The sequence below is a fragment of the Corylus avellana genome, chromosome ca3 (assembly GCF_901000735.1).
Source record: "Corylus avellana chromosome ca3, CavTom2PMs-1.0".
In the NCBI taxonomy this organism is placed as follows: domain Eukaryota; kingdom Viridiplantae; phylum Streptophyta; class Magnoliopsida; order Fagales; family Betulaceae; genus Corylus; species Corylus avellana.
Window position 1 is genome coordinate 31,692,737 of NC_081543.1, and position 17,371 is coordinate 31,710,107.

The window sequence follows — 17,371 nt, forward strand, 5'->3', positions numbered from 1 at the left end:
CATTTTCTTCCTTCAGTTAGGATTTTCTGTTACATTCTAATGAAAATGTGTGAAATTATTAAAATACCCTTACTGAAATTACTCATTTCACCATATGTAACAAAATGAAGAAAATAGAAAGAAATCAAAGTTCGATACTTCGATACACCAAAGTGAAAGACTTTAAACATTAAAAAGTATTTACAAAAAACCCATAACTTCAACTTCATGGAGTAAGTAAAATTATCCAAAAATAAAAAATAAAAAAATAAGTGAATATCTTCTTCAATCTTTCAATCCTATCCATTTATTTTCTAACAGAAAATCTCGAGTGAAAGTGAGGTAAGCCAGTCATCATTGAACACCAGCAACCCCATTAGTATACTACTAATTATTCCAAAAAAAAAAAATAATAATAATAATAATAATAATAATAATAATAATAATGAAAAGACACATTAAGGTCACCCCTAACCTGACGTAGGCAGTGACATCCTTGAGATTTTATTTTAGTTCAGGGTAAACATTTCATCGGCCAATTAGCATTCATGTAGTAGCATTAGTTTTTTTTTTTAAAAAAAAAAAAAAATTAAGGGTTGGCTGACCCTGACGCAGGCAGTGACATCCTAGAGTTTAGGATAAACTTTTAACCCACCAATAAGCATTCAAGTTCTTTAGTACAGACATACATTATGTTGTCTTACCATGGCCATTTTTGGGTGAATCCCACTTTGCAAAAGGAAATCACTTTAGATCCCTGTGGGTTAATCCCACACAAGAGTCAAGAAATAGTCCTTTTGGGGTGGGCATGGAAGTCCATTTATGAACATCGTGCCTCTCGTCCTTTACATTCCTAGGATGGAGGAAAATGGATGATTCTTTACAAGGGCTAGGGTACCTGAGAGTCAAAGAACTAAAGCCTCTAGTGTACTTATATGGCATTCCTAAGGATGAAAAAGAGAAAAATGATGACACTTCATTCCAAATCATATATCCAATGCTTCATAAATATAACCAAAATTTAGAAATAACTTTTAAAGTCGAAAATATAGCCAATAGTTCTTGGAGGATACTTTCAAGAGAGGTTGGACACACCATGAGTTATAAGATACAAAAAGAGCATTTAATTATGCTGAATTTCATAACGTACAACACTCTTTTAAGTATTCTGTGATGATCCAAATTTTTTCATTCTAAATCCCACCAGAGCATGCTAATCAACAGACTGGATCTAAATGCATAGTAAAGGGGAAGGGGAAAATTGGGAAGCGTACAAAAGCCTAACATATTATTAGCAAAAGAAGTTTTTGGCAGCAATCGTGATGATCGAAAGACGTTAAACTGAAACACACATCATCTGAAAGAGGCACTCATGTCACAATGGATCATAAGCAGCGAGCTCCCCATTTGTGTACCGATCCGCTGGAAAGGCCCTGATACATGCATCTTATCTAGTTGGCTTTCTTTCGCTTTATGGAAGGCTTTTCAGTCTGCAGTTTCGGACTAGAGGGACTTTTCACTTGTTCAGTTTCAGGCTCTTCAGGCAAAGTAGTTAGCAGAAATTTCTTGCTCGAACCAAATTGGTTGCAGAGCAGATTCAGCATCTTCCTCCCCCTCATCCATTTGAGCATTAGCTTCAGATGTGTCTTGCTGTTCAATCCACTAATACCAGATTCCTGTTATGAAAAATCAAACCCAATCAAAACAATAAAGCTTATACAAATGCAGATATAGTTTACAATACAAATAATGTTGTAGCAGAGAGGTCTACTTATCCTAAGTTTCCCTCCATTAACATGCACAATCTAATGCTAGAAAATAGAAACAGGAATATTCCATGATGTATTTCAGGAAACAATAACCGTACTGGCTTTAGTAAATGAAGAACACGACTGGTGTCCACTAATTCAAAGGCCTGTCCAGGCAAGCATAGGCAAATAATTTGGAGAAGAGTAAGGTTAGAAAGTTAACTTAGATTAACCTTTAACATAGGTTACATATATCCTTTATAATAATAACTTGAATTTTACTAAAAGAGCAAGTCTTGATGTCATATTTTGGCTCTGGCATTAACTAAGAAAAAATATAATGACTAAAGAAGGTTGCAATCAGCAATACTCTAGAAGGAAGGACACTTTGATCTCGATGGTTAGACAATGTTCAAAAAGTAGTAAAATTACGCATATAGACAACAATTTAAGAAAAACACTGGAGAAAGGAGAAAAAATAATTTATTGAAGAAGAGGAAAAGCTCATGTACACGAAAATTATACAAAAGATGCAACCACCTTACTGGGTCGAGAATCTAAAAAGTTAACAAAATCTACAAGATTGAAAGATGGATGAGAAATTAGCAACAAAAGAAACTACTCAATCTAAAAGGGAGCTCAGTAATGAGGCTTTTTTGATAAATAAACAAAATATCATTAAAAACGTAAGGTGCCCTAGGTACATGTGGAGTATACAAAAGAAGCCACCTAGAAATTATTGGCAAAAAGAACAAGAAACTCCAAAAAAAAAGGTGTTGAAGAAAAAAGATTTCAACTCCTCTAACGCCATCTTGCAGTCCTCAAAACATTTATCATTCATTTCCCTCCAAAGGCACCACAAAAGACACAATGGCACCATCTTCCATACAACAACACTTCGTGTGCTGCCGGCAATTCATCAACAAGAAAACACATCAACTACTTGTCTAAGCAGAACCCAAGACAACCCAAACCAATTAGAGAAAACATTCCATAAAGCACAAGCAACCTCACAATGAAGGAGAAGGTGATTCAAAGACTTCCCATTCTTTTTGCACATGACACACCAATCAACCACAATGACATGCTGCTTTTAGAGATTGTCTATAGTAAGAATCTTCCCTAAAGCCACCGACCACACACAAAAATCCACCCTCAAAGGAGCCTTAGTCCTCTAAACACTTTTTCAATGAATCATATACTATCGTAACAATCCATGACACTATAGAAGGATTTAACACTAAACAACCTTTTTTTTGGAAAGAATCCACCACAACATGTCTTCCCCTTCCCTTCTCAATCTAAATAAATACAACAACCTATAGAAAGAGGCTTTTAATTGCAGCACATTAGACTTGCGGGCTTCGAAAAGACGTCTATCTCTTTCCCTAAAAATGCTCCACATTAGTTAAGAAGGGATGACTTTCCATATGGCTTCTTTGAGATGTCTTTGCTCTTGCAACTTCCAACATTGAAGTAACAAGTAATGCTAAACATTCCACTTGTGTCTTTCCAAAACTGATATGGCTTTTAAAATTACCATTTGATCAAAATTCGATAGTGGTCTACTAGAAATTCAATAGTAATTTTAAAAGCCACATTAATTTTGAGGGAACACAAGAGGGACGTTTAGCATTACTCTAAAGCAACTCTAGAATATTGCCTGGCATGACCCACGAGACTCCAAATAAAATTAAAAAACAAGTGCCATTCCCCATCTTCTCAAGATGTCAATCGTAAGGATTTTACCCAAAGTTGTTGTCCAATTAAAGAAAGCAATACGAGGTGGAGCCTTCACCTTCCAAACACCCTTCCAAGGAAAATGAGAAGACTCTCCAAATTGTAATGTATCGTAATAGACCTTCACTTCAAACCTATGATTATGAGTTGGGAACCATAACATTGTATTTGTCTCTCTTGAAGAGGTTTTCGAAGAGTATAAGAGATTAAGGAATGCAACCAAAGACTCAAGCTCCCAATCTTGGACCACCCTGAGAAAACTCAAGTTCCAATGAACATAAGAGTCAAAAGAGTCCAAGTAAACAGACACTAAAGCCTCTTTGTCCCGAGCTATAGAGAAGAGTTCTTGGAATAAGGACTTGAGTTTTGCTTCTCTACACCACACATCATACCAGAACGAAGGTGAGATTCATCCCCTGCCCTATAAGAGACCAAGTTCAAGAAACACCCCCAGCCATTCTTAATATTTCTCCAAAGACCCACCCTATATGGTGCTCACGTTTCCTCAAAACACTAGCCCCCTCTCAGAGTCTCGACTTTTCAACAATTACCTGTCTCCTTTAAGAATTTTTTTCATGAGCAAATCTCCAAAGCCATTTAAAGCTTCATTAAACAACCTGAAATTTTTCACGCCCAACCCTCCGCTTGGAATTGGGGAGCAAACAGTCTTCCAATTAACTAGTTGAAGCTTATGATCACCTTCAAAACCATCCCAAAGAAAGTCCCTTTGAATGCACTCCAATCTTCTAGCTATACTGGCTGGTATGGGGAAAAGGGACAAGAAATACATAGCCAGGCTGAAGAGTGCTCTTGATAAGGGTAAGACAACCACCACGAGACAAATAGATCTTCTTCCAACTAGCCAATCTTCTTTCCATTTTCTCCACTAACCCATCCCAAATTGCTTTTGACTTGGCAAGAGCACTTAGGGGAGACCCAGATATTTCAATGGCAAGGAAGAAATGCTATGAATTTTGATTTTATCTTTTTATTGTAAACTGATGACAAATTAGTTTGTGTGAGATATACAGTCTATTTCTGGATTGTTATTTGTTAATATATGATATACATATCAAAATATTGATAATTAAATTAAGTATAATATCAAAATTTACATTTATGATTAACATGAAACAAAATTTTGTATGATTCAAAACAGGATTTGAAATAGCTAAATGGCAAAGAAAGAAAAAAGCGGAACCTGGGCGTGAATCCAAGCGTTGGAGACGGTGAGAGGGCCACATTGCTTGATGACATGGTAGAGGTCTTGAGCAATGGAAGAGGCCTCTTGAGGGGTCATCTTCGGGTTGATTTTCCTCAGATTCTCTGCGCGCTTCCGTGAGAAATGCCTCACGAATGTATGAACAGAAATCATTGTGCCAAAACCTCCACTCCAAGAAGCTCCACCACCACCCAAGCACGTCTACTCTACTCTCCTTTGCTCCCGAGTTCTTCCAACTCCACTCGTCACTGCTTATGCTTCTTCTACTTCGGGTGTCAGCCTCTTAACACTATCACCACACCACAGGCTCGCACAGGGTACAACTCGAAACTAGAGAGAAACCCTTCATAATTCTTCATTACTCGTAAGGAGGAGAACGAGTTACTCACATGGACTCCACCACAATTCGATTATTTTTAGTATTGAGATCGATAAATGTTGAAAATATTAAAAATTACAATATACATTTTCAGAATTCGGCTATGAAATTATTCCAAAAAATCAAGATGCTCATAATTCATTACTTCGCAATAAATCGATGCCTGTTTAATTAGTTTTGCTCTTCTTCATTGGCACAAAAATAAAAAAATAAAAAAAGCTAAACTTTTTAGGACAGTTCTTCTCCAAACTAAAATAGAGAATTTTTCAATCCAATTTATTAAACCAATATGTGTTTAAAATGCATAAAATTTTCACATGCATTTTTAAACATTCCTTGTATAAAGTACATCTAAAATCCCTGGAAAAAAAAAATGAAACGAGCTCATTCATTTGCTACAACATATGCATTCACAAAAGAGATGGCATGCAAGTGAACTGCTACTATGTGCATTCACTTGACACTCTCGTACTCTTTCACCGACTCTAACACCAAAATTTTTCAGATATGCAGGCGAAAACTTGTATACCAAATTTTTTTATTAATATGGACTCCACCTCCACTTGCGTCTTGATTTTACCCACAGGCAACACAAACCTGTCCCAAAGATGATGTCTCTCTTTGGCTTCCATTGCTGTGCTGCACATTTCTTCTGTCAGCCTTGCTTTAAATAACCATGATTCCTGAAAAGCTCTCAAGGCTTTCACCAAGGCTTAAATGTAAACAAGTTCCAATTACAGATCTTCATTTACCAAAACATCCATGACGCAAGAAGTGATAACACATATCAAGGAGCCGGCAGTCAACCCCCTAGGTACAAGCTAACTGCCACCATTTCAGATGCATAATCTTTCTCTGTTCTTTCAGTTGACGAAGAGAATCTGAGAATCCCTCCCTATCGCAATCCAATCCTCAAGCGGAAGTTTCCTAAACAAAAAGTTGCGACTGCAAAAACAGATCACATGAAGTGTTCCAAAGTTCCTGTGCAAGTTTGGTGTTGCGCGACAGTGCAGAAGAGTTGAGAGTTCTACCATTTCCACCAAAAAAGTATACTCCAGATATGTCCTGAAACAGAAATAAACTAATTAACTCAGTAATCAGCAAATGACACGGAATACATTATTTAGATTTCTTTATTCAACTAATGAACAAAAGTACACCAAAATCCAATTTCAATATAGTTCAGCAAAGTGTTTCTAACACATGCAAGGAGAAATGGAGAATCATACCCAACTCAAAGAGTCCTCATTCTCAGCAGATTAAAATAATGCCGGCATTCAATTGAGAGTTTCTAGTAACTCATTGACTAAACCGACTCAGGGGAACATGCAGGATAATTGAAATCTTCAAGGATATACCATAAGGGCTCGACCAGCCACTCATCCACCAATCTTATTTTAGATCTCTCATGTAAATACTAATGGAATAAAATGGATTCGTGACACTTGCACTAAACACTAAAGGGGTGCGTTTGGGAATAGCTTCAAGAAGAAAGAATGACTCCTACAGGTCATTAATCAGTTCTCAGTAACCTATTTGAGGTGTACTACTCAAAATATAAGTTAAACAAGAAGTAGTTTTAAACATCTTGAACCAAAAATGTCCCTTTCCAACTTTAGTAAAATGAAAAGAAAAAAGGTGCACTAGCTCTATTAGAGCATAAGTCGCTTAATCTTCCTAAAGAGAAAAAGCATCTGCAAACTTCCTGAAAATATAGTTCCATATGCGACTATGAGATTAGACCTAGAAGTGCTCCTTTGAAGCTGCATTAACATTACACCATAACATGCCAAATGCCATCGATAACTATTGTTTGGCAGCACAATTAAATAGCTAACACAAATATTGGCATTGGAATTTGGACTGACATATGAAATGGTAGGCACAATGACTTTGATTAAGTTAAAAAAACACAATTAATAACAAACTCTTTTTTTTTTTTATTGGAGTGTCAGCATTCAATTCGAGAAGATATGAGTAATTAGACTATGTGAAACTCACTGGTGGGGCAAGGGCTGCATCAAGAATAGAGCTGATGCCTTTTTCAGGTGATTGCAAGGGGCCCAGAAGTTTCAACACTATAAACGCTACACAGGAAAGGCATGAAGGCACTTCCCGCATAATTTTGGTTTCCACTGTTCCAGGATCCACAGCACTTCAAATCAAACAAGAAGCGGAAATAACTGTTAATAAGAAGATCTTGATGAAGCATAATGGATAACAGCATTTGAGTAAAGCTAGAAATTATTAAATATGGCAGATAATTAAAGATTTCCTTGAAAAGGAAAAAAATTGTGCATGGTAAGAAAATGACAGACAAGAAGTTCTGTCTATAAGACAAATCTAGAAAGAAACCACTGAGTTTTAATACATGAAGCCCAGAAAAGGTCAAAGATGCATTCAGCTTATTACACTCAAGGAAGTTCACTGGTAATAACATATTCAATAGGATATGTTCAAAGCCCCAAAGATTGAAAGAATGAAGAAGTTTGTAATCACATACATGACAGAGACCTGATGAGATTTTTCCATCAAATCAAGCTGCCGGTGAAGCTCATAGGAGAACAGCAGTAGGCATACTACAACAGAAATTGACATGCTGCTTGTTAGGATTGAGATAAAAGGTAATCTGATAAACCTAATGAAGCAATTACATCTTACATTTGGAGTTTTCATAAATACGAGCATATGGATAGTGTTTTGATCTTATAAAGCACTGCCCAGAAACAGTTTCCTTGTCAACCTGCATATTAAAAACTGAAGAAAAAAGAGTAAGTGAATTTTGTCAATAGTCTGTTAGTAGATGCAATTATGGCTTTCCACTTTTCTAACTATATACTCCTGTTGATAAAGCCATTCAACTAGGCAGAATATTTCAGAACCTATAACATACTAAACAAATCAATCATCATGCGAATATCTTAGCAAGATGGATCTAATCAATGTGCACCTTTTCTTTTTCCGTTTCGGGCCGCACAACAGTCAGATGTTAGTGTGTTAGCACATACACTGGTTCACTATATGGATGAAACTTTACGACCTAAGCCTGATGGCCTCTTTACCACATCAACACATCAGAGAAAAAATTTGGGGGCCAACATTCATTTACAATTCTCTTTCTTGAACTTTTTTTCTCCCCCTTTTCAACTTAGGTCGACATGAAGGAGATTGTATCTATCAAAAATAAACAGAATTTCCTAGTCAATGCCAAAGTTATGGCGTTGGCACAAAGTCACCACTGACTATTCACTGAAAAATGGTTGACATACATAACCAAGAACCAATTTACCAGATCGATGCGTAAATGATGAAACATTCACAATCCGGGAAGGAACATGGCTGTTTGTGAGAAGTGGTAGTAAAAGTTTGGTCAGACAGAATGCACCAATGTAATTCGTAGCCATCATCCTGAAATGAATAAGATATTTAACTCAATCATTTGCGACGAGATCAAAATGTATGTAAAGCCGAAATCAGCTGAACATGTAGCAGAAACAAACACAAATTTTGCAGAATAGAAAAAAAAAATATATGATACTGAAGATTAAAGACCTAATTGAAAGAACAAACAAAAAAGACTTCTACACAATCTTGTGTGTCTCTCTATGAGGTTCAAGTTTAACTCAGCATGGTACTGTTAGATTTAGAGGTGCCAACGTCATCAAGTAACTTACGCAAGTTTGATCAAATTATACAAATCAACTGCAAGCTTAAACTCATACAACTTGGTGGAATATGTTCTTCGTGCATGGGTTTATCATGAACAATGAAAATTTGTTTCACGATAATAACCAAATTCCATTTAAAAAATGGTCACAAGTAAAGAAATTTACTGATCATAGCCTTCAGCTGTGAGTCTACATGATGTTGCTAGTATCCCAGCATTGTTAATCAATAATTGAATTGAAGAATGCATTTTTGAATCTGAAAGCCACTGCTGAAGGGAGCCCTTAAAGTTCAAAATTGACTGGAAGGATGATATGTCAACTTCAAAAGGTTTGAGATGGGCATCCTTATTCCTACTTTTTATATCTCCCACCATCTGACCCAGAACCAGTAAGAGAAAAATATAAGAAAAAGCTTAAAATGGAGAAGGCATGCCTAACACTAAACTTACAATAAAAAGCTATACCTTCGATAACAAATGGGAGGACCGTCCAACTGCAGACAAAACGAATTTCAGCTATACAAAATGTTTCGTTAAAACAGAAAAAATAAAAAAAAATAAAAAAAAATCTTTCTTTCATGATTTTAAAAGCAACTATTATTTGGGTATCCATTTACAATGTCAAAACATAAAAACAGAAGATATGTTTGGGCACCCATTTAATATCAAACTTTGGGGTGTACCAAGAACAACGCAAAACCCTTGCTTTGAAAGAGCATAAGCAGTGGCCGCACCCAACCCAGATGTGGCCTGCAACAAATAACAAAAGCAATCAGACAAACAAAAGAACAATCAAGATTAAATTTCTAAGGCGCAAGAAAATCTAAAGATGAGAGATTACGCCGGTGATAATGCAGACGGGCTTTATATTGATAGAAGAGGTTGCAGGGGCGCAACGAGGATAGGACTTAGAATTGGGAGCAAACAATAGGTGCCAATAGGAAATGAGGAGAGAGATTGTCCAAAACACTGCCATTCTCCAGAATTCTACAGAGCGAACGAAATGAAAAGCGTCCCCCAACGCCTCCATCGCGATCCTTATTCCTATCATTATCCTTCTTAGTCGTTTATTCACCAATAACGCCAACTTTCAACTTCGGAGTTCGCCACCGGTTTGGAGCTATTCGGCTTGGTTTAATCAGGGTCTCCTCTCTCTCTCTCTCTCTCTGAGAGTTCCCTGTGGAATGGTTTGTGTTTGTTTGGTCCGGTCAGGTTGCATAGTCTACGAGAGACTTGGTGGGAATATCAGACTCCAAAGAGGTTTCGTCACAACAGAAGAGCGTCATGGCACTTTTCCCTCATTAAGTATTTAAGTACACTTAGTCCCATTAAATTATCATCTTATCTTATGACAAAAAGTCTCATTCTATCAGTTAAAATGGTTAAAATTGACGGTTAATGGTTATATGCAAGTCATGTGCCATTTTAATTTTATTTTTTTTCTTTCACTTTTGCCATTACTTTAGACCAAAAAAGTGATGTTTATACCCTCCTAAACCCTAATCCAACACATGAAAACAATTTAAAATGAGGACAAAAGTGAAAGAAAAAAAATTTAAAATGGCATATGACTTACACACGACCGTTAATCGTTAATTTTAATTCCTTTGATTGATGGAATAGAACTTTTTGTCATAAGATGGTAGTTTAATAGGATCAGGTGTCATAATTGATAGTTTATGAGAAAAAAGTATCAAGGTACTATAATTCATGAGAGTAAAAAATAATTATCTCTAAATATTGTAAACCCGCCGCAATAGGACGGGAAGATCTTCTTCCTGCAAGATTGTAACAAATGGATTACTAAAACATATGTCACAAAAAGTTTTGTAGTTGTTTAAGGCAACAAATATCAAAAAAAAATTCTTGAAAATAATTTTACCGTGGCGAACTATTCAATAACAATTTACTAAATGTTCCGAACACTTTTTGGATTTGGGTCCGGGTTCATGTTTGGCAAGAAATTAATCTAGGGAGAGTGCAAGTAATCATCTGGTCTAGGGGTGGGTATCAGTTCGGTGGATGTCAATAAAAGTATTTTCGCCCACAGATTCGTAAAAGTCAGTTAAGTCGATATATTAACCACCGACAATGAATAGTTTCGACTTTTTCGGTTAATCGGTTAGACAGTTAATAAGTGATCGGTTAAATGAAAAGAAAAAGTAAATTCATAAAACATTGACCAAAATGACAACTACAAATCAATTGGACAAACACAATAAAAAAAATTACCAGGTAAAATTCAAAATTCATTTGAAAAGTTGGTTAATTGTCAGTTAACCAATAAAAATAAAATAAAACTACCACCTAACGAATCGAATCAATGTCAAAACAGTATTTTTATTTCGCATACCGACCACTGGAAGTCGGTCGATGATGGTTCGATAAGCCGTCGGTAGGTGGTAAAAGGTTAATTTGCCCACTCCTAATTTGGTCCCAGGCAAACTATTACTATAGTTGATTACACACTGATTGCTCAGTAGACCTAGAGATAGACTAAAAAAAAAGGTAAGAGTGACTTGCCTAGGGTTCTAATAGATAATATTTCGATGCCTAAGTCAACAAGGGATTCTCAAACAAGAGAAATAAGGCACAAATTGTTAAAGTATGGGAAAAGTACAGTTTACCATCTCAAAGTTGACAACTTTTTTTAATTTGAACATCAAAGTTTCAATTTTTGCAATTCACCCCCACAAAGTTTCAATTTTTTTTCAATTCGACCAATATCATCTCAAAATTCCCATATTGCCCCTAATTTTTATTTTTTTATGAAAAATAAATAAATTTGGGGGTGTAAAAATGGCCAAATGGCCAAAGAGGTGGCTTTGGCTACCACGAATTTTTTTTTATTTTTTATAAAAAAAAAATAATAATAATAAAAATTAGGGGCAATATGGGAAGTTTTGGATATAATTGGTCAAATTGCAAAAATTTGGAACTTTGAAGGGGTGGATTGCAAAAATTGAAACTTTGATGTTCAAATTGAAAAACGCTGTCAACTTTGGGGGGATAAATTGTAATTTTTCCTTAAAGTATTGATTGAGTGATTAAATTTACCACTTCTTATTAGTTTATGCTTTTAGGACAACTAGTAATTTAACTTGGTATCAGAGCCAAAAGTCCTAAATCGAACCTTAAATTCCCTCAAATAAGAGGAAAAATACTAGGAAAAAGTACATGCTACCGTGATTGCCTATTTGCTTGAACTTCTGTACGTATGTATATTTAATTCGGATAACAGGCTGTAATTGTAATGCTGGAATATTGTTCTGTTTAGCTTGAATGGAGATGTGGATACCAAAGGCAGAGTATGATGAATCCATCGTTCACATGAAGTGCATCTAGATATGTCATTGTATTTTGTTCTCTTGTGTTGTCTGGTTGAGTAATTGTGTTATTTGTTTGATTTTCTTTCTTGGTCATTACAAATACATGAGATGTGCACAACTGTACGTATCTGTAGTTTCGTAGTGCGGGGCTCAACTGCCCGGAACACCTCGAGCTCAAGAATCAAGATCCCTTCTCTCATTTCCTTCCCAAAAAAATGTCAGATAATGTCCCTGGATGATAGGATAATGAAACTCCAAACTAAGGATATAGATTGGCATTTGTCTCGGTCAGAAATGGTTACATTATTATCCCCAATATATATATAAGACACTTGGGACCTTCAAACTGCGGTGCAAAAGTAGTGAAATTTTTGTCGTTTCCCTACTTTTTTTTTTTTTCTTTTTCTTTTTGTCTTCTTTTTGGGAGGAATAATGATTGAAGGTGAATGCTGAGTGTCACAAGACATGCCCTGAGGGCTGAGCACGTGAAAGGATTACTGTAAAAAACATACTTGAAATAATTGCTGTTTCATGTTTGCTTGGAACCGACCTTTTCTTCTTGTTTGAAGAATCAATTTCTCAAGAAACATCCACAATCATTTTAGTCATCTCAAACGACGAGACGATATAGAGAGGCAATCCTGTTGAGGGATGTTTGTATTGGATGATCAGACTCCATAGTTATAGGTCTGATCATTCTTCCATAAAGTCGCATGAGATAGATCGAGAGCTTAAGACTATATGTACTATATAGTTGGTAGCCATAGATATTGCATATAAATTACTCCACGAAAAAGAAAACATGAGAAATTATTAATTAATACTCTTAGTTGCTGGCTAGATAGCTAGCACACATGTATACTTCCGAAGGGTAATCATACGAGAGTTCCACTGGCAATTGGGAGGCTTTGCTGGATGCTATTGCTTTGGCAGTGCTCGGAAGCTTGTTGGGCAGATGGAGAGGCAGGGAGACAGCTTCCACGGCAAGTGGGGCAGGAAGAGTGGGAGGAGAACCACATCTCGATGCACTGCGCGTGGAACCCATGCTTACACCTTCCCAGCACCCGAATTCCCTCTCCCTCCATGAACTCCGACAAGCAAATGGCACACTCGGCCTCAGCCCCAGCCAGCTTCATCCCAGCAGAGAACACCAGCGTGGGAGCTGCTGCCAATGGATCATCAGCTGCATCTTTCTCGAGGTTACTCTTTTGCTGATTATGAATTTGTTGTTGTTGTTGCTGCTGCTGGTGGTTTTGGTGAAGGGTGTCAGGTACTGGTGGGTGATGGCCGCCGCGTAGGAAGCAGCGGATGGCGGCATTGAGAGCCAGAGCGCATATGAGTGCGCAGAGGAGGACGATGAAAATCACGGCCGCGTTTGCTTCAAAATCTCCCGAGTTGGAGTAAGGTTGCCACTTGCAGCCATGTGGCTCACATCTTGATGTTGTTGTTGGGGCGGCGAGTGGTGGGGAGAGGTGTATTTCATGTGGAGCTACTGTTGCTGGTTCTAGTAGTGGTCGCATTTGGTTCTGCCTTTCGAGTCTGACGGCTAACTGAAGAAAAGGGGAATGTTTATGGCTTTTGGTTTTTGAGGTGAGGTACTTATGCTCCGAGAGAGAGAGAGAGAGAGAGAGGGAGAGAGATTGCGTAGGAGTGGAGAGTGGCATAATTTATATGCGCACCAGGCATCAAGAAATGCATGCGTACGCTTGAGGACATTACCATTTTACTCTTTGAATTTGCAAAAGGAAGTGTGATGTCTTTTCGATGATAAAGGACCCATATCGGGACATAATTACCAAAAAACTTTTCTTATGTTGGAATGGGGCCGGGGCCGGGGCCTGCAATCACTTCTTTCTTTTTCCCTCTGCATTCTCAAATACAGTACTAGACGAAGCATTTCTTGGTGTTCAACCAATTCTGACTTCTGAGGAACAGGCATCTTACGATTTTCGGACACTTTCTAGTTTTTTGAATGCTTCACCAAAAGTTCTTCTTTACAATAATCAATAACAATCTAATTTTCCCTTCATAATTATTTTCTTGTAAAGGTTGTATAAATTGTGCTTCCTACCTATTTCACCTTTTCTCTTATCTTTTGGAATGCCTTTTTCTACACCCATGGCTTTTCATTTGTCAGATTCGGAGTGTGTGAACTGTGACGGTCCATTGAAATCTTATAGTCATAATAATGTCCCCTTGATGGGTGGAATAGACAATTAGCTACACAATTGCCGCCTGGAAATCACGGACCCAGAGATGAGAGAACCCAACGGGAGCTTGCCGACAAACATATACGGTGATTCGTATTAGGGGAAGACATAATAGAGAGAGCGACCTCAAAGATTTCAGAGACGTAGACGCTTCAAAAGCCCACGTCCATATTGATCTGCTGCTATAATTAAGTGTTCATCGAATCGGACACCTCATAATCTAGTGGTGGTTGAGAAAAGAGGCCCACATCAGTAAATGAGCATCAACGTGTCATTCCCACTTGTCCACATCATCATCACTTTCATTATTTAACGTTCGCAACAGAAAAATAAGAGGACAAAGAGTCGCCTGCATCACAGGCAAGTGAACAGAGCACCAATTAATATTCATCTTCAAAGCTGGCCGGGGTCTTGTCAGTAGTCACGATGCCCATGCCCATGCTCCTAATTAACTAATGTGTGTTGTTAGATTCTGCTTTCTGCACTACACATGCCATGATCAGCTTTCGTACCTTGAAGAGGGAGTGCCCACTCCCGTCTTTCATTGCTTGAGCTCTCTATATGAGAGAGACTCCATGTGTTGAGCTCTTGGTGTGGTACGAAATACTTAAGATTTAAGGTATCTTTCAATTGTGTATGCCATGCTCCATTGACTTTCTCATCAAAAGAAAAGATCGGAGGAAAAAAAAAAAACTATATAGTTTGGTGTGCATTTTTTTGCTAATGCTTAGTTCCCATAAAGTCTTGTTCTAATTAGTGTGTAAGTAACTGGTGATGAAGGTATATTTTTCTAATATACTATGATATAAATAAAATAAACATGCAATTCTATGTAAAATGCTGCTTTAGATCAAGCATGTACATGTGATGCCCATTTTGCAGTTAAAGTTGCCCAAACATATAAATGTCAACATATCCTCTTTGACAGAAATTCCTAAACGTTAGATTAAGTATTCAAAAGACTCATCTTCCTTTTGAAAAACTGTCCATATTGTTTCTGATACTCTTTAGTTTACTTGGTGCATTTGGGAGTTGGTCTGTCACTTGGGTCCGTTTGGAAATAAATAATCAACGTTTTTAAACTAGTTGCAATTTTTGAGTATTTGAGATTGTGATTTTAAAAACGAAAATTTTAAAATCGTGATAAAATCTGCGATTTCTATAAGCGGACTAGACGGTGTTTATTTGAAAAAAGTGTGAATTTAAATCAAAATTATGATTTCGCTTAAAAGAATATTTAGGGCAATATTTATCTATTTGATCATGAAATCGCAATTATATGTTAGTGTTATCCAAACACTCGTTGATAAAAAACAAATTTTAAAACATAGCGATTTAAAAATTATAAAATTGTACTTATTGAAATAGCAATTCCAAACGGGTCCTGAACCAAATAGACACAACTCACAAGGCAAGCGTGCGCCTTCGCCTGCAGTGAGACCGAACAGTATTCACCATTCGGTAGTTCGTAGTTTCTACCGTTGAAGACCGTGCTATCTTTAGTTACTATGCATTGTTGTTGAGTAGCTGTTGAGGCTTCGCCGGATAGCTGGATTTTTGTTTGCTCCGGTAGCGGATGGCGTCATCGTCATCATCATCGGCGGCAGTTAGGTCATGGAGGACGGCGTTTCTGACGATGAGAGACGAAACCCTAGCAAGTGGAGCCGGCGCCACGCCCTCCTCTTCCATTCCCCAACTCCTTCAGCATCTTGTCTTCTCCCATTCTCAGTCTCTCGTCTCTGCCGCCCCACATCTTCCTCCTCACGAGGTTCGCTTCTTCCCTCTCCCAGCTGTGTATTGCAATAATAAAAATATATTCACTTTGAACGAGGATTTCCATTTCTATTTCTATTTCTATGAATGTGTGTTTTCGCTACTGGAATAGGTTACATCCGACATCTTGTTTATGCTGGAATTGGTTGCCTCTAATTGTCACGTCCCACAAGATATGACCGCTACATTTTCTCACACATCAAACTTGGTATTCGCTCGGCGCTTTACTTTTGGTTCTCTGTTCTTCGGTATTGATTCTTGCCCTGATTTATTCTTCGTTCAATTTGCCTCAGATTCGTGATGTATGTCGTCGTGTTTCCTATGAGATTAGCTCATCTTCGTGGTCTCTCATACTTGACTCATTTGCAAATATGCTGGAATATCTTCTTAACGAAGCTGATTCTTCAGCTAATGCTGCTAAAATTACTTCCATGATGGATTGCTTAGAGACCATAAGGTTAGTTTTCGAACATGTTCTACGAGTTGCCCCTTCTCATTTTGGCCCAATTCATTTCTACGGAATGATAGTGCTATTGCTATTGCTATATTTGCACAGTATAAAATGGCCTCGGGTTTCTTTTATTTTCAAGCTTCACTTGGTTATGACTTCCGTTTACGTCTTGAAAATTTATTCTTACAACCATGCTCTAACTTTCCTTTTTCGCACCTCAGACGGCTCATCAGTGCTCGTCACAGAAAATGTTCACCATCTGAAGATATCCAGCTGGTGAAATTCCTTCTCCGCATTATTGTCAGCTCTCACTCAGAGTTAATTTGCTCATCTCATTCTATCAGAAACCAAAAGTGTGCTGCTGAAATGGGAAAGAGAGGACCCAGATACTGCAGTTTATGGGAAGTCCAGACTGTCACTTTTTCTATGCTTGGTGAAACTGTCACAAGAGACGGGTCATCCATTCCGGATGATGTTTGGAAATCGATGATTGAGGTGGGCATACCTTTCTTTTCCTATTTGGTGATGTCTATCTATATAGATGCTTAGGTTGCTCTATTTCCTATAGGTTCTTAGGAGAGTGATGGATTTCTTGGCATCTAAGAGCTTGCTTGTGGAAGACAATGTTATGTCCAGGTATTCCTCCTCTTTTCTATAACTTAATCCTAAGAAAAGAAAAACAAAAAATAATCCTTCAGATTATTTGTTCTAATGTATTTGTTTGAATCTTCTTCTCATCCTTTACAACTGGTGGTACTTTTGCTCTGCAGGTTTTATGCATCTCTCCTGCATTGTCTGCATTTGGTTCTTATGGATCCTAAATGTTCCATTTCTGACCATGTAAGTCAATTTCTTTGTGTTTTGGGACTTGAG

The 17,371-nt window shown here is 37.4% G+C and overlaps 4 protein-coding genes across 4 annotated transcripts in view; 1 reads left to right on the plus strand and 3 right to left on the minus strand.

Moving 5' to 3' along the window:
- Nucleotides 1-963: 963 nt before the first annotated feature.
- LOC132174708 (uncharacterized) lies at nt 964-9,997 on the minus strand. Its single transcript, XM_059586352.1, has 10 exons — nt 9,577-9,997; nt 9,419-9,485; nt 9,201-9,229; nt 8,902-9,110; nt 8,358-8,476; nt 7,730-7,825; nt 7,572-7,647; nt 7,070-7,223; nt 4,669-6,133; nt 964-1,655 (listed from the first exon to the last, which is right to left on the minus strand). Exons 1-9 carry the CDS (start codon nt 9,784-9,786, stop codon nt 5,996-5,998), a joined length of 1,098 nt encoding a protein of 365 aa, XP_059442335.1. The 5' UTR covers nt 9,787-9,997; the 3' UTR covers nt 964-1,655; nt 4,669-5,995.
- On the minus strand, nt 1,431-4,842 carry LOC132174427 (uncharacterized). The gene is made up of 2 exons (XM_059586086.1): nt 4,669-4,842; nt 1,431-1,655 (listed from the first exon to the last, which is right to left on the minus strand). Exons 1-2 carry the CDS (start codon nt 4,840-4,842, stop codon nt 1,431-1,433), a joined length of 399 nt encoding a protein of 132 aa, XP_059442069.1.
- Nucleotides 9,998-12,789: 2,792 nt separating the features above from the next.
- LOC132175392 (RING-H2 finger protein ATL79-like) lies at nt 12,790-14,138 on the minus strand. The gene has a single exon (XM_059587334.1). The coding sequence runs from the start codon at nt 13,726-13,728 to the stop codon at nt 12,940-12,942; it is 789 nt and encodes a 262-aa protein (XP_059443317.1). The 5' UTR covers nt 13,729-14,138; the 3' UTR covers nt 12,790-12,939.
- A 1,548-nt stretch (nt 14,139-15,686) lies between these two features.
- LOC132174428 (uncharacterized) overlaps nt 15,687-17,371 on the plus strand; it is a 2,789-nt gene continuing 1,104 nt past the window's right edge. The window contains exons 1-6 of the mRNA XM_059586087.1: nt 15,687-16,042; nt 16,160-16,255; nt 16,341-16,504; nt 16,720-16,993; nt 17,067-17,134; nt 17,269-17,338. Of these exons, the coding sequence (XP_059442070.1) occupies nt 15,851-16,042; nt 16,160-16,255; nt 16,341-16,504; nt 16,720-16,993; nt 17,067-17,134; nt 17,269-17,338 (864 nt within the window). The 5' untranslated portion in view covers nt 15,687-15,850. The remainder of the gene's footprint in view (nt 16,043-16,159; nt 16,256-16,340; nt 16,505-16,719; nt 16,994-17,066; nt 17,135-17,268; nt 17,339-17,371) is intronic.

Excerpts from the sequence above, each read along its gene's own strand:
- LOC132174427 (XM_059586086.1), bottom strand. The coding sequence starts at position 4,842 with ATGATTTCTGTTCATACATTCGTGAGGCATTTCTCACGGAAGCGCGCA. Across the intron at positions 1,656-4,668 it reads ACGCTTGGATTCACGCCCAG|GAATCTGGTATTAGTGGATT; the intron begins GTTCCGCTTTTT and ends TTTTCATAACAG.
- LOC132174708 (XM_059586352.1), bottom strand. The coding sequence starts at position 9,786 with ATGATAGGAATAAGGATCGCGATGGAGGCGTTGGGGGACGCTTTTCAT. Across the intron at positions 9,230-9,418 it reads AGGGTTTTGCGTTGTTCTTG|TTGGACGGTCCTCCCATTTG; the intron begins GTACACCCCAAA and ends TTTTGTCTGCAG. Across the intron at positions 8,477-8,901 it reads ACAGCTGAAGGCTATGATCA|GATGATGGCTACGAATTACA; the intron begins GTAAATTTCTTT and ends TATTCATTTCAG.
- LOC132175392 (XM_059587334.1), bottom strand. The coding sequence starts at position 13,728 with ATGCCACTCTCCACTCCTACGCAATCTCTCTCCCTCTCTCTCTCTCTC.